Below are 14,155 nucleotides of genomic sequence, written 5' to 3' on the forward strand. Positions count from 1 at the left end.
GCAATGTTTGCTACGATTAGTGATCTCAATAAACTTCGTGCTTAACAATGCGATATACCATTGCCATATACCTATACCTACAGACTATAAACTCATTGACAGTTATACAAACTTGTGATCGGTTTATTATTTTTAAAAGAACGCAACTATTCAAAAAAACTCCCATCATAGATTTTGATGTAAACGGTGATGCTTTCTTGTTCTGAACACTCGTAATATTTTGACACTTAACTTTGACGTAATGATTTTTTAGAGCTTTTATTACTAAAACCCTTTTTATATTTATTATTCAGTCGTCATTAAAAAATTAACACGAAGCTACCAAGTCGTGTGATGTGAAAATTTTAAGTATAATGGGCGACGGTTTAAAGTTATCTAAAGGTTAGTGGTTCGTCTAGACTAGATCTATCAGTTATCAAACCTAAATCGGTGATCTTTGTAAATACTTTTTCATGTAAGTATGCGATTGAAACTGGAATGTGAAAGATGGCGTCAACGAATTCTTATTTCACTGTTTTGCAATAACAAATACCTAGTGAGTTTTCGGGTGTGTAAGTAATGAGATGTCAAAATGGCGGAATGTGAGCAACTACCTAGAGTCCTCAGGGTTCCTGGCAGGCGGTCCAAGAGTGCCAACTATTCTACTAGCTATGCTTCAAATCAACACCAGCGATTCATGTTGGCTTATTCATTGTAATCAGCAAGTAGTAGTTTACTTTAAAACTGTGACTATAATTAACCATGGCAACTATCTACTTATTTTCGCTACCTCACTATTGCTTGCGGACGGAAAATATGTTGTGTGTACTTACCACGATGTAGGCAAATGAAGGTAGTGTCCACCACGATACGCTATAAACTAGACCTCGCGTAACCAAAAGTAGATGTCAATATAAAGAAGGCTCATGGTTTCAGATAAGCGCCATAGGAGCTCCAGCAGTATTGCTGCAGTGGTCTTAGAAGGAACGCGCTCCGAAAGGAAATTGGACATCAGGGGTTAGTTCACTTAGTGCTATAGCAACCTAAGATGCTGCGCAGATAAGCCTCTGCTTTGTTTTAGAACGCAGCGTAGCAGTAGCGTTTTGGAACCGATCGCCCAGTTTAACATCAATAATTCTGAGTTCCTTATTTCGTGGGTATCTAAATCTTGAGTTTAGACTTTTGGATGTCAGTGAAATGGTCTCCGTCAGACTTTGACCGCATTCATTTTTTGACTTGTATCTCTTACTTTGCCACAATTAAATAATTGACATTATACATTCTAGCTTCGATACCTGAAGTCGACGATCAATTCGCATTAGCTGAAGCGCGATGCGATGACTTACAACAAAAGATAGACTTAGTTAAAGGCTTAAAGCGAAAAAGGAAATTAAAGAAAAGAAGGTATTTGTCAATATACACCGTAATTATGATTACAGAAGTATTTTCTCATCATTGTACATTAATGTGTCCCATAATAGAAGGAAAAGGATAAAGGAAGGCAATGGCGTGTGTGACTGCTGCTGTTAATCCTCTTAAGGGTGCTTAGGTATTCCCGTGTGTTCTGACGAGTGTTATGTGCCATTACTGGGTACGGACCGCCATTTAATCAACCGGAGCTACTGTAGGCTAGTTAGACTTTCGTAGCTCGGAATCATTTTACTTTTTCTGATAATAAGGTGAAGAAACTAAGGAACCACAAAGTGATTTATGTGGTATATCCCCACCGGGTTTCAAACCCGGGACCGTGAGCAACGCTCAACCACTGGACTATAGAGGCTATCACGATTATCTACTACTTGTAGTGGTGCTGAAGTGTAACGGTAACATTATCGATTATTTTAGTATGACTCGAGTTAATGAACCCCCGCCGCCAGAAACCATCCCGTTAATTACCGTACGTACGAAGCCGAAACAAAGTGAGTATGAGTAAAATCAATTATTTCACAATTATTCTATAAATTTTATTAGTGTACAGATTAGTGGTGATTAGGGTTATCTTCTAGTGAATTGACAGACAATCAATTTAATAATTATGAATATCCGAATAAATAATAATCTTAACAGGTAGGTATTTTTATGTCATAGATAAGTAAAATTATAGTACTACGTACATTAACAGAGGGCAAAATAATAATCAAGCTACTTAGTAGCCATGCTGCTACTCCGTAGGTTTTGGGTTCCTTTTTTAAATTAGTGATAAGTACATAAAATTGAATTTAGAATTGGTTTCTAAACACCTACTTACTTAGTGGTCTCGGCCTTTTCTCAACACTAATGCTGTGATTGTACCACTTCGATCTCATGTGTGGAGAGAGAAGGAAGTAGTTTTTTTTTTAATAATTCGACATTAGATTTGTCCTTTGTTAATTGATTCACCCAGGACTGAGTCGTTGTCATCACCCATAATAAATTTACTTTCAAATTAAAAGATAACTTTATATTTACATCTGTATAATGCTAATAAGATAATTAGTGCTAAATTATATGGCGGGTGTTGCTAGAAGTACTGCAGCAGGCGGTGCGCATGCGCCGGCTGGAGATGCCTTCGAACCCCACCCGCAGTTACCTGGACCCCGCCACACTTGAGCAACACCGCATGCTGGGGCAGGTGCGCGGCTTCCCGCGGGACTTGAAGCCTCCGTTACCAGAAGTTAATAATACTACTTGATCTAAGATCTTGGTGACCGGCGCGGTTCGGGCTGCATCTATATTAACCTGACGTCGAACCCAGGCTGCTAGGTGTGGTGTTACGCCACATACTGACTCACCTAACGTGTCGAGATTGCCGTCCGCGTGGCAAAATAGGTACCTACAAAATCTGACATGCAATCGAAACAAAAGATCCTTACGTACTGTAGTTAAGTTCTATATTGCATGGAACTTACGCAGCTTTGAATTCAACCGGCTGTGCGTGCATACTATTTCTATCCACTAAGTATATGGATGCTTCAATTTCTTTCATCACACTGTAAAGCGCACTCCTGCCCAACGCGCGCCGGTCACTGAAGATTGTAGTAGTGTAATAGTAACAGCGGTTCTCATTTACAATGCGCGTTAGGCCCTTTTAAACCACTTTCTTCTATTCCGTGGGCAAACCAACCAACAGCCAGAGGTCCTTCTGACAATTACGATAACTAGTTTATTTTTTCAAAAGCTACAAACACTTAAAAATAATAAAATTGTAAAACTTAAAAATAGATACTCCTTTAGCTTTAGATTATTCTTACGTGTTATTTCAGGAACAAAATACGCTGTCTAAACCAAGACCTCGCCGAGCCCGTGCCGATGGTGACAGTAAGTTGATTTATTTTTGCTACACAACTGGAAAGATAATTAAAACACATAATACCGGGTTCTTACCGCGTTAATAATTTCGACATCAAATGTAGAACAAGCGGCAAAGAAAGAGGCTAGACAGATATGTTTGGCACAACAGTGTTGATATATCGGGAGTCGCATAGCCCTGTTGAACGCGGTAAGAACCCGGTATTATATGTTTTAATTATGATAATAATTTATACATTGTTTAAGGTTTACGCAAACCTTAAACAATGTATAAACTGGAAAGATGATCTAAAGTCAATCTCATTTATTTATGACTTCTTATTTCTGAACTTTAATTATGAATCCGAAACGCTTGTTGTTTCGTAAAAAGAATATCATTAACTAAGTTTTCATTTATTACAATTTATTTTCCGTTATAAATTATATCCCTCCTATCCCTCATTGTTGTACTCAAGCTAGTTTTAACAACAATAATAACCATTGTCAAGGTAGGTACGTCATTATTATAATAAGTAAGTACTTATAAAAATTCAGAACAGACAATATAGAAAAAATACCTATCTCCTTCCGTGGAAAACGGATGAAATGTTGCGTTGCGTTTGCATTTGCGAACTCGTATGAATTATAGCAAGTTTTAGTGAACGCAGTTGAATAGATATCAACACATCATGGCATTACGCCTGTATCCCCGAAGGGTATAGGCAGAGGTGTATAGAAATCAGTATAATAACAATCCACTTTAGTGATGGACTATTAATTTGACACCGTACGACGTTTTGGATCGAACTTCAGGTTGTCTTATAGGTGCCTTGTGGCTCTATCTGTCCACCCCGATGGGGATACGGATGTGATATTATACGTAAATCCCGACATGGTCCGTCTGCTCCCGCCTAATTGACGTGCAGCGAAGTGGTGCGAAGTGAAGCGAAGGCTTTAACCAATAGCCGTACGACTTCTACACTCGTGGATAGCATTCGCTGCGTCTACTAGCCGCAACCCTCGATAAGCCGGAGTCTGTTGCTGGCTCGTATAAGCATGTCATATTTAAGGCTTTTCAGCAAATATTCATTTTCTTATTATTATAAGTGTCGGTGCCGCCTGTCACCGCTCCGTTGCCCGCCGTCATCCATTTACTTAGGTACGTTTGACTGCGGACTGGAGTGTTGATGTACAATTGTTTGAGCAGGTATAGTACGTCTGGGAGCGCAGGTGGCTAACGCAGAGGTCGCCTGCGGGGACGACGAGATCGTCGGCAGCTCTGACCATGACTACAATCTTCGTCACGTCGAAGAGTAGTAAGCATCGCTGAGGAACTTTCCGATTGGTTCTCACTAGTTCGATTCATTAGTTCGATCGTCGAACTAGTGAGAATGTTTGTTCTCACTAGTTCGATTCATTAGTTCGATCATTGTACAATAGGTACATAGAATAAAAGCTTTTATATACTTATAGTAGGTATAATAAATGATTTATTGGTGAAAATTAAGTGACGTCAAAATTACAATCATGCGAAATTAGATTATTTGTAAATATAGTATCTCGGTACAACTATACCTTGTCTTTGATCAAATACGTAGATGAAAAATATTTTTCCAGGCCAAACAATTATAGATGGTGTTATATAATAGCCTCCGTGGTCTAGTGGTTAGAGCGTTAGGCTCACGATCTGGAGGTCCAGGTTCGATTCTTGATGGGGACATTGTCGAAATCACTTTGTGAGACTGTCCTTTGGTAAGGACTTTTCAGGCTTGAATCACCTGATTGTCCGAAAAAGTAAGATGATTCCGTGTTTCGGAGGGCACGTTAAGCCGTTGGTTCCGACTATTAGCCGTAAAACACCTCCACCAACCTGCAGTGGAGCAGCGTGGTGGAGTATGCTCCATACCCCCTCCGGTTGATTGGGGGGAGGCCTGTGCCAGCAGTGGGACGTATATAGACTGTTTGTTTTATTTGTGTGTGTTACATAACTCCAACGGGATAATTACCTCTCCTCATTGCTCGGGTTCGGGTTTCCTCATAGTTATTCAAAAATGTAATGTAGAGGGATGTATAAAAATTCATGTTTGGATCAGATTTGAATAGAGGTATGTCGTTATCTACATTGTTTTTCTTTATTTTGATCAGAATATTAATGGTTGGAAGATGTGTTGTGCCTGGGTATAATAACAAGTCATCATTAAATACCTAAAAAGAAAAGATATGTCTGGAATCCATGAAATTGGAAAGTTAGGCACAGGCCTGAATCAACGGGGGGTATAGATAGAGTATACTCCAAACCCATTCCATGTTGGTGGATGTGTTTGGGCTAGTAGCCCGGGACCAACGGCTTAGCGTGCCTTAACGAAGGCTCTGCAGCGGCATCTATATTTTTGTTCGGGAACGTGGCTTGGAAAGTCTATCCTTACTTCCATAATCGTAGCTCATTTACACTGCAGGATGCTAGAATGAGTGATGAGTGGGTGATTATGCTCTCCATCTTATTCCTATTACACCCGAAGAGGTACCAAGTGTCTTATAAATACTGCCGCAAATAACATTCAAGCCATTAAGAGGCCTGCTGTTGAATAGCATTGCAGAGGTTTTTTTCCCTCAAATTACTATAAATCATCATCATCAACCCATTAACGTCCCCACTGCTGGGGCACGCGCCTTCCCTATGGATGGATAGGGAGATCGGGCCTTAAACCATCACGCGGCCCAGTGCGGATTGATGGTTATTAACGACTGCTAATGCAGCCGGGACTAACGGCTTAACGTGCCTTCCGAAGCACGGAGGAGCTCGAGATGAAAACTTTTTTTTGTGGGCACCCATCCTATGACCGGCCTTTGCGAAAGTTGCTTTACTTCAACAATCGCAGACCGAGCGCGTTAACCGCTGCGCTACCGAGTTCCTCGAACTATAAATAAGGACAATAAAAGTATGCATTGCGGGATCTTTATCTAAAAGGCAATTTGAAGACAAAGGTCAAACATGGCAACAGAATGATTTGACAATGTGTATTTCGGCGTAGCCCAATAGATCTTATCTTATCTTATCTTATCTTATTTAGCCTATACGATCCCACTGCTGGGCACAGACGTACGAGGGTTGATTGAGGAATCAACCGGATACATACAGTTTACTTATACTCAACTCGAGTTTAATATCTGTAATTATATATTTAGGATACAACAGCACCTTTAAATTAAAGAATAACACTAAAATTATACTTAATGAGTTAGTATATAAAACATAAAATGCAGTGTTCTCTACCACAGTTGGCTCGACCATTATAGACGGCGATACGGCTCACCACTTATCACGTTGGTCTAACAGAAAGCTCGGTAAGGTGTGGATAATTAAAGGCCAATAAGAGTTATCCAGATAATTTTAATTTTAACACGTTGACATTCCCCATACAAAATGTTTTGACTTCCTTGTAAGTCTACGTCAATATTACGTCAATTTGTACCTTCCGGTTCATATAGACTAAATCCCATTACGACAATTTCCTATACATGTTATTATATACGCCTTGTTAAAAACGTAAATAAGAATGTAAACGAGATCCAAGTAGAGCACCCGCCCTTAGCGCGTACCTAGTTGTTTCTTATTGACCCATGTGTGGATCACAGGACTCTCAACGTGTTAGGCCCTGTTGTTATCCCAAATATACAAGTAAATGGCCCCGATTCCTGCAAACACCTCCTAATTCTATTTTAAGTTATAGGTACCCGTCATTTTCTTATCCGCCGAAAAGGAAAGGGACGGATGATTGTCAACAAGTTAATTTTAAAGGGAATGAATAACCCGTGCGAATAAAATAGCATCTCCCTGGTATGCAATTCGTTTGACGTGCTGTCTAGTTAATTCTGTCGGATTATTGGCCGATGTAAAATAGTTAGACTGTTGTTTTAGATTACTGCTTAAAATTGACGTGTATTCCATAAATTGTATGCCTGTCGATTACCCGTCTCTTTCTTTTTATAACTTAAAATAAAATTAGATGGCGTCTGCAGGAATTAGCACCAATATCTGTATATATGCTAATCTGTTACGTATATTTGTAGTACGATGCCAGTCACCAAACCACCCCGAGTTGGGTACTCGCGACAGCTGCAGAAAACCATACCAGTCAACCACAGGAGACACGTGCCCAGGGATACTCCGTTCAAAGATGGTAAGAGTATATTTTTTTACTTTAAACCTACAAATCAAGGCAAAAAGAATCTCAGCTTTACTAAGTACAAGTATTGAAGCAGTTATGTACGGAATTTCAACCACTACTTACCACAGAACAGATAAGGCCACCTAGTTATGATTAGCAGAACTCTCACGCTCACGGCTATATATACCCCAATCGGGTTAGTCCTCTGTCTATCTGTACATCCATCGCAAGATGCACTAAGTACCCACAAGGTCACCGAGATTTCTGTTAAACAAACGTGATGGCTGGTGAGCCGTATAGCCGTCTATAATTGTAGAGCCAACTGTGTTAGAGAAAACTGCATTTAAGATAAATTAATAACTCAACTTTTATATTGATGATTTTTTTAAATTCGTCTTTATTTGCTCTGCGATAGTATTTATATATAGGTACATAACTAACAAGTAAATGGAATTCTATAGTCTCTGCTTACCCCGGTGGGAAATAGGCGTGAGTTATGAATGTAGGTACTTAACTAAACATCCGGTCGGGGTTTACGATTCGAAGGTATCCTGTGGGATTTCAGCATTATATGGAGCACGGAGGAGCTCGATATATATTAAGCAACTTTCGCAAAGGCCGGTCATAGGATGGGTGCCCACAAAAAAAAGTTTTCATCTCGAGCTCCTCCGTACTTCGGAAGGCACGTTAAGTTAAGCCGTTGGTCCCGGCTGCATTAGCAGTCGTTAATAACCATTAATCCGCACTGGGCCCACGTGATGGTTTAAGGCCCGATCTCCTATCCATCCATAGGGAAGGCCCGTGCCCCAGCAGTGGGGAAGTCAATGGGCTAATGATGATTATATATATATATATATATATATATATATATATTATTGTTAATTGATAGTGAGTAACAGTATCGCGGAGCCAGCGCACAACGTGAACGTGTCTCGTACGTTAGCGGCGCCAGTCATCAACCGCCGTCGCGCGACGAACGCGCCGAAACAACAAGCAGGTAAACATTATAGTACCTACCAACATGTATAGTTACAACCAGCCTTTCCTTAATTTGCAATAATATTTGACCGAATTTTCATCTGCTTCCTAACAACGTGCACAGTCATGTGCCGTTCCTGGAAATTTTCCCACTTTAGGAACGTTCCCGGCAGTAAAAAGGCGCAAAACTTATGTAAAAAGAGCTTCGTTACCTAATATTTACGTAGATATGACCATAGCACAAGAAAAAACAATTTGAAAAAGAAAAGCAGCCAGTGTCCTTACTAATACGGATTTTTTACAACGGGAACATTCCCACTCTCAGGACATTCTCGGGAACAACGGAACATTACTAACGTGCGTATAAAAAACATTGTACGAAATTTTGTACAACGCCATCTATCTATTTAAGTGTTTCTTTTTTGGCGCTACGCTGCGCAGTGCTCAGCCGGCTTACTGCTCTACCGCTCTGTAGATACTAGTTGGGTTCTTCACAACATGTGATGTGTGAAATAATACATTACTTATTCTACCGCTAGGTGGCGCTAAAAAGTAGTGTTCATGTTTTCACAATTGCAGTTTTGTAGCCACGGGTCACCGGAATAGTTATCAGTGTTTTCAGGTTTTGTTTTATTATAGTTACATACAAGTGGTTTGTCAGACAGGATCGTAGTAAGTAGAATTCTGTGGTCTCTGCTTACCCGAACGTGAGATAGACGTGATCGCATGTATGAATGCATGTATGTGGTACTGGAAGCGTTATTGGGGCGGTACGTTGTATTTGCGTTGTATTATGTTAGCCCAATTTCGGATCTGAACCAAAGAATTCGACTTTTGAATTTGAATTCATGTTTCATGCGGTTTCTAGGATTTGGGCCCGGTTAAAGGCAATAGGCTCGCCTCTTATTTTTTGTAACTTTGTCATAACGGGCGACAAGTGGGTGTATATTCTATACAGTTCTGTCTACCCCTTCGGGGACACAGGAGTAATGTTATATTATGTAAGGACTCGTACAGAAATCCGCCGGAGCGGCACGGCTCTCGGCCGCCGGCAAAGTTCCCGGTACTGCTGTATGTTCCGTATATAAATGTTTGCATCAATGTATGACAGTATGTGTTAAATTTATTGTGTTAACAGTGGCTCCAGTGCAGCACGAAGAGCGCCCTGTCGTGGAACTGTTTAACAAGAATCGCTCTGTCCACTCCGTTCAATCTGGTGACTTGAACAAACGTCATAATAATGTCTCCGAAAAGGGGAACAAAGGTAGGAATAGTCTCCGGTGTAGGTCCGCGTTCACTTCAGATAGATAATACCCAGACAGTAACATTTACTACAAACTACCTTAGTAGAAGTAAGATTCGACTTCTCAACTCAGTTCATCATAGCAGGCGAGTCTTTTCTGATGGTTATGAACCAACCACTCAGTTCGTAGCTCACTCACGAAGTTAGGTAGTGATTCGTATAAATATACTTATTACTTACCTATTTATTTATTTGAGTTTTGGTTATTTATTTAAATTAGTAGGTAAGTATATAATATAAGCATATTCTTTATTGAAAGTACCCATAACAAGGAAAAACCAAACAATGAAAACATATACCTAATAAAAGTACTTACTTGAATAAGTTTTTGTGTTTAGCTATGTTTCTTCAGAAAATTGTCTAAATTGGTGTTTTCCCCCAATTTCCACAATATCCGTATACATAAGTATGTTATTTCAGCTCGTGAGATAAATATGTACGACCAGAGCGTAGACCTAGAGGAGGACGATGCGTTAAATGAAACGAAAGATAAGGTACGGCATTTAAAATTATTTAGTCTCACTTATAACAGGAGCGGTACCTAAAGGCCTAGCCAGGACGAATGAAATACAAAATAATTTAAATAAAGAAATCCCACATTCTCGCAAATTCAGTTTCAGATTTATGTGAGTTTACCTGTAGATATTGGGCTGGTTTTCCTTTCTCGGGTATGGAAGATCTGATATGCAGTCGCCGACGTACCTGTTAAAGGGATAACATTAGGGAGATACAATATTAGTTCGAGTTGGTGAAGAGAAGCCGACTCTTCAGGCAAATATCGCTTACAGTATAAACTTACGTATGGAAATCAGTGTCATCTAGAGACAGTGTGTCGCATCAGTATAAATGCTCTCCACTGGCTCTCCAGGGACCCTCTTTCGCAGGACGTATTTAGTTACTCTATACCCATATCCAATGAATGACTTGTCGCTCCCGAATTGCTGAACTCCCAGTATCAGTCAACAAGTACAGCTGGGCTACGGGCGGATTCCTCGCGGATGTCTGTCGTGTCACCCGAGTTTAATGGTGGGTGTGTACTAGGAACGGCGGCAGTCGCGTCGGGTGAAGTACCGCAGCCGCCGGTACGAGCTGCCGACGGTGGCCTCGCAGATGAAACAGGCCGGCACCCGCTACTCACCCGGCCATGCCAACCACACCAACATCCCCTTCATCATCAGTAAGAGCACCGCGCCCTCACACAACATCGGCGTTAATATTCAGCAGGTGAGCATGAATTTCTAAATTGACTCTTGACGCAAATCTGGCGCAAAGCAAAGCGCAAGGGCGGACTACCTATCTTTTCTCGAATCATTTTATATCGAAATATAGAAAGTTCTGAACTCGTAATTCGGGCTATTGGGTCCTAAATCCTATATCTGTTACGTACAACTAAGTAAAGCAAGCCAAGTTTTCACTAACACAGTTGGCTCGACTATTCTACTTAAGTAGATCATCTTGTACCTCTGACCATCCATTGTCGTCGTGAGCGTGGCCAAGTAGTAAGGTGTTCACAACCCAATTAACATCTAAAGTATCTACAAACAATAATGGCGAAGTAAACCTTACCCAACCTGTTGTCAATTACATAAACTTTCAATCGCACATACTTAATACATTGCATAGTAAAGTTGTATTCTTTTTTAGGTTTTGAATGGACTCAAAATACAGCAGCCGTTATCTGGTATACCTCTAACTATTGCATATCACATGGGTTAGTCTTTCTTTTTCTTCTTAACCTGTTTATAAACTATAATGTGATAGGTACTTAACAACAGGCTATGGAGCGCGTCATGTTAGGCATCCACCTGGTAGATCGTAAACCAAACGTCGAAATTCGGCAACGCACTAAAGTCGAAGATGTAGGTATACGAATCGCTAGGCTTAAGTGGAGAGAGGACTGGTAATGCCGGAAAGCAATGGATGAGACTTGCACAGGACCGTAAAGGATGACGTGAAAGAAAATGTTTGACTTCTATTTTTAGATCACCGTTTTGTAATTTATTTTTGAGGTTATTTTTGAGTCGTCACCCAATAAAAAGTTTCGGGTGTTTTAGACAGGCTTCTGTAAAAGGTTAGAGCACCTAAATCACGTTATTTTACTGCTATTTTTGTAAGGTAGCGTTACCATCAGACGTAATTTTGTTGCCTTTACATTTTTTTTTTCTGTTACAGGATTGGGACATATTCCCACTTACGAAACAAAGAACGTGGTAAGTACCTAAATACTTAAACTTTAGAACCCTGTCGCACTATCATATTTGATATTTAATGAGACACGATTTAATTTGTCAAAAAAGTTAATGTGACATGGTTTCAAAGTGTATACATATACAGTACTCGTGACCGTACGTACGATTCAAACAAATCGTTACGAAAACGCGTCCAAAGTGCCGCGTGGGAAATAACGATCCTATATTGAAAACATACTTGTGATCTTTTGTTCATTCCAGCGGCCATCGCTGGACAACCGCGAGATCAACGCCATCCGACTGGGCCGGCGGCTGTTGCGACTGCCTTCGTACAAGTACATGTCGTATAATCGGTTCTTGAGTCTGTACCGCGAGAGCGACGGACTCGTGTCACGCTTCCTGCGAGCCATCAGTCGCCCGCACTATTTCTACACCTCAATGTACAAGTGAGTCGTATTCTACAAGCTGTTCCCAGCGACAAAATAGGGTAATGACTCCTACAGCAGATATATATCAAGGTTCTGATACATAAAACAGCAAAGTATGATATATTAAATCCAGTTGTTTTTGCGTGACTTATGAACAAACCCAGAAAAACACATTTAGGATTTTATCGACTTGTGCAAAACTGTCCGTCTTCTTGTTACGTTCAGAGACGAGCATCTAGAGACGAGCGTAAAAAGCGAATTTGAATTTAAGTTCAAATTCAAATTGAATCGAAAAATATATTTATTTAGTAGGTAACATAGTTACACTTTGAATCTTCATTTTTATTAAAGAACGCTGTGTACACCGTCAAAGAGAACAAACAAAATATGGTAGCATGACGAGTATAACATCGTAAAGTTTACGGGACGAATGAAAAATGTATAGAGGAAAAACTGTAGAAAAACAATGTACAACACATTGTACATTTCTCAGTTTAAGAGTAATTTTGGCGTATTGTCTCTCTCTGTCCCGAAACATGTTAAGCCGAATCGAAGCAGGCCGACGAACCGTAAAAATTCGCTCCGAAATGGACGCACTGACAGACACTTTTCAACAAGAGTTATAGTTTATATAAGTACTAGCCCTAGCTTACTTTAGACTAGTTTTTCTAGTATTTACCAGGTTTATTACATAAGTACAATTTCTTCTATCGTTAATATGGTATTGTATGTATCGTTTCAAGCAGTCTTGCGACGCGAGATGACTTCGATGCTGGTGGTTGGTCGAAGGGGCGTATAAACAACCAGGAAGCGAAGCAAAGTCTGGCTGAATACGCGAGCCTGTACCGCGAATACGAGCAGGTGGACAAGCGACTGAAAGAAGGCTATGATCCTGAGCTGGAGCGGCGTAAAGATGAGCTCGCGCGGGAACTGGCTGTCCGCGAAGATCACATTCGTAGGGTCAGTGTTATCAGCATTTTCTTTCTCGTAACAGTTAAAGTTGATGGACCAAGGCGGTTACGCAATGGTATGCGAGATCGAGGCAGATATTAGCCAGAAGTTCAGATGACATTGTGAATTAGGAAAGTTGAAGGATTGAGTAGTGCACAGGACCGGAATGAATAGTGTGAAAGGTAGGGGAGACTTAGACATCAGTGAGGGGATACAGGTTGAGTAGATTTGCCGTTGAAGCATAGGATTTTTATAGAATCACAGGCGCGACGCGACACTGTTGTCGCATTCAGCCCCTTGACGCTATCGGTGCTGCTTATGTGCTAATAGTTCACTTGGTCGGTCAGGTGGTGCAAGAGTACAGGCCAGGCCCGGAGCCGGAGCAGACGCCGCTGCGCGCGTCGGCGTCAACAGCGGAGGACGCGTACCGATACTCTACCCTGAAGCTGAACGTGGGGGACGCGCCGCAGTAGCGCCGCTCGTTCGAAGACTAAATTCCGTGTGGCACCCGGCCGAGGCGCGCGGGCGCGGGCCCGACCGCTCCTCAGGGGCACACCACCCGGGCCCACAAGCATCGCCCGGCGCACCCCCGCCCCGTCTACCCCATCATCGCACCACCTCCACATCTATTTTCTAAACTTAATTGTACCTTGCTAAGGAACATAGTCTAGTGCTTAGTTCTGTGACTTTCCAATAGTTTTTACTAATTATATATAAAGGGTATCTAAAATTTATTAATCATTACTACACGTCTGGCTCTTGTGTTTTTATCATGCTAATTGTTACGTCGACCACAAATTGTACATGTGACGAATCTTATTTGATACTCGTAGCAAGAGTTCTCGAACGATTCTGCATAATATAAAGAGTTTTCAATACAATTCGCCGATG

At 40.9% G+C, this 14,155-nt stretch overlaps 1 protein-coding gene and 1 long non-coding RNA gene across 2 annotated transcripts; both read left to right on the plus strand.

Annotated features, from left to right (window-relative positions):
- Nucleotides 1-353: 353 nt before the first annotated feature.
- On the plus strand, nucleotides 354-13,873 carry LOC126380253 (uncharacterized). Its single transcript, XM_050029531.1, is given in 18 exon segments — nucleotides 354-381; nucleotides 916-996; nucleotides 1,266-1,383; nucleotides 1,825-1,898; nucleotides 2,484-2,632; nucleotides 3,222-3,276; nucleotides 4,454-4,562; nucleotides 7,318-7,427; nucleotides 8,305-8,412; nucleotides 9,532-9,657; nucleotides 10,117-10,190; nucleotides 10,738-10,920; nucleotides 11,341-11,407; nucleotides 11,869-11,983; nucleotides 12,085-12,088; nucleotides 12,147-12,331; nucleotides 13,057-13,273; nucleotides 13,612-13,873. Coding segments are annotated over 18 exon segments (1,929 nt in total). The 3' UTR covers nucleotides 13,738-13,873.
- Nucleotides 9,642-10,753, plus strand: LOC126380544 (uncharacterized). Its single transcript, XR_007568490.1, has 3 exons — nucleotides 9,642-9,657; nucleotides 10,117-10,190; nucleotides 10,738-10,753. It is a non-coding gene; the product is annotated as an uncharacterized LOC126380544 (long non-coding RNA).
- Nucleotides 13,874-14,155: the final 282 nt, after the last annotated feature.

The sequence above is a fragment of the Pectinophora gossypiella genome, chromosome Z (assembly GCF_024362695.1).
Source record: "Pectinophora gossypiella chromosome Z, ilPecGoss1.1, whole genome shotgun sequence".
Lineage (NCBI taxonomy): Eukaryota > Metazoa > Arthropoda > Insecta > Lepidoptera > Gelechiidae > Pectinophora > Pectinophora gossypiella.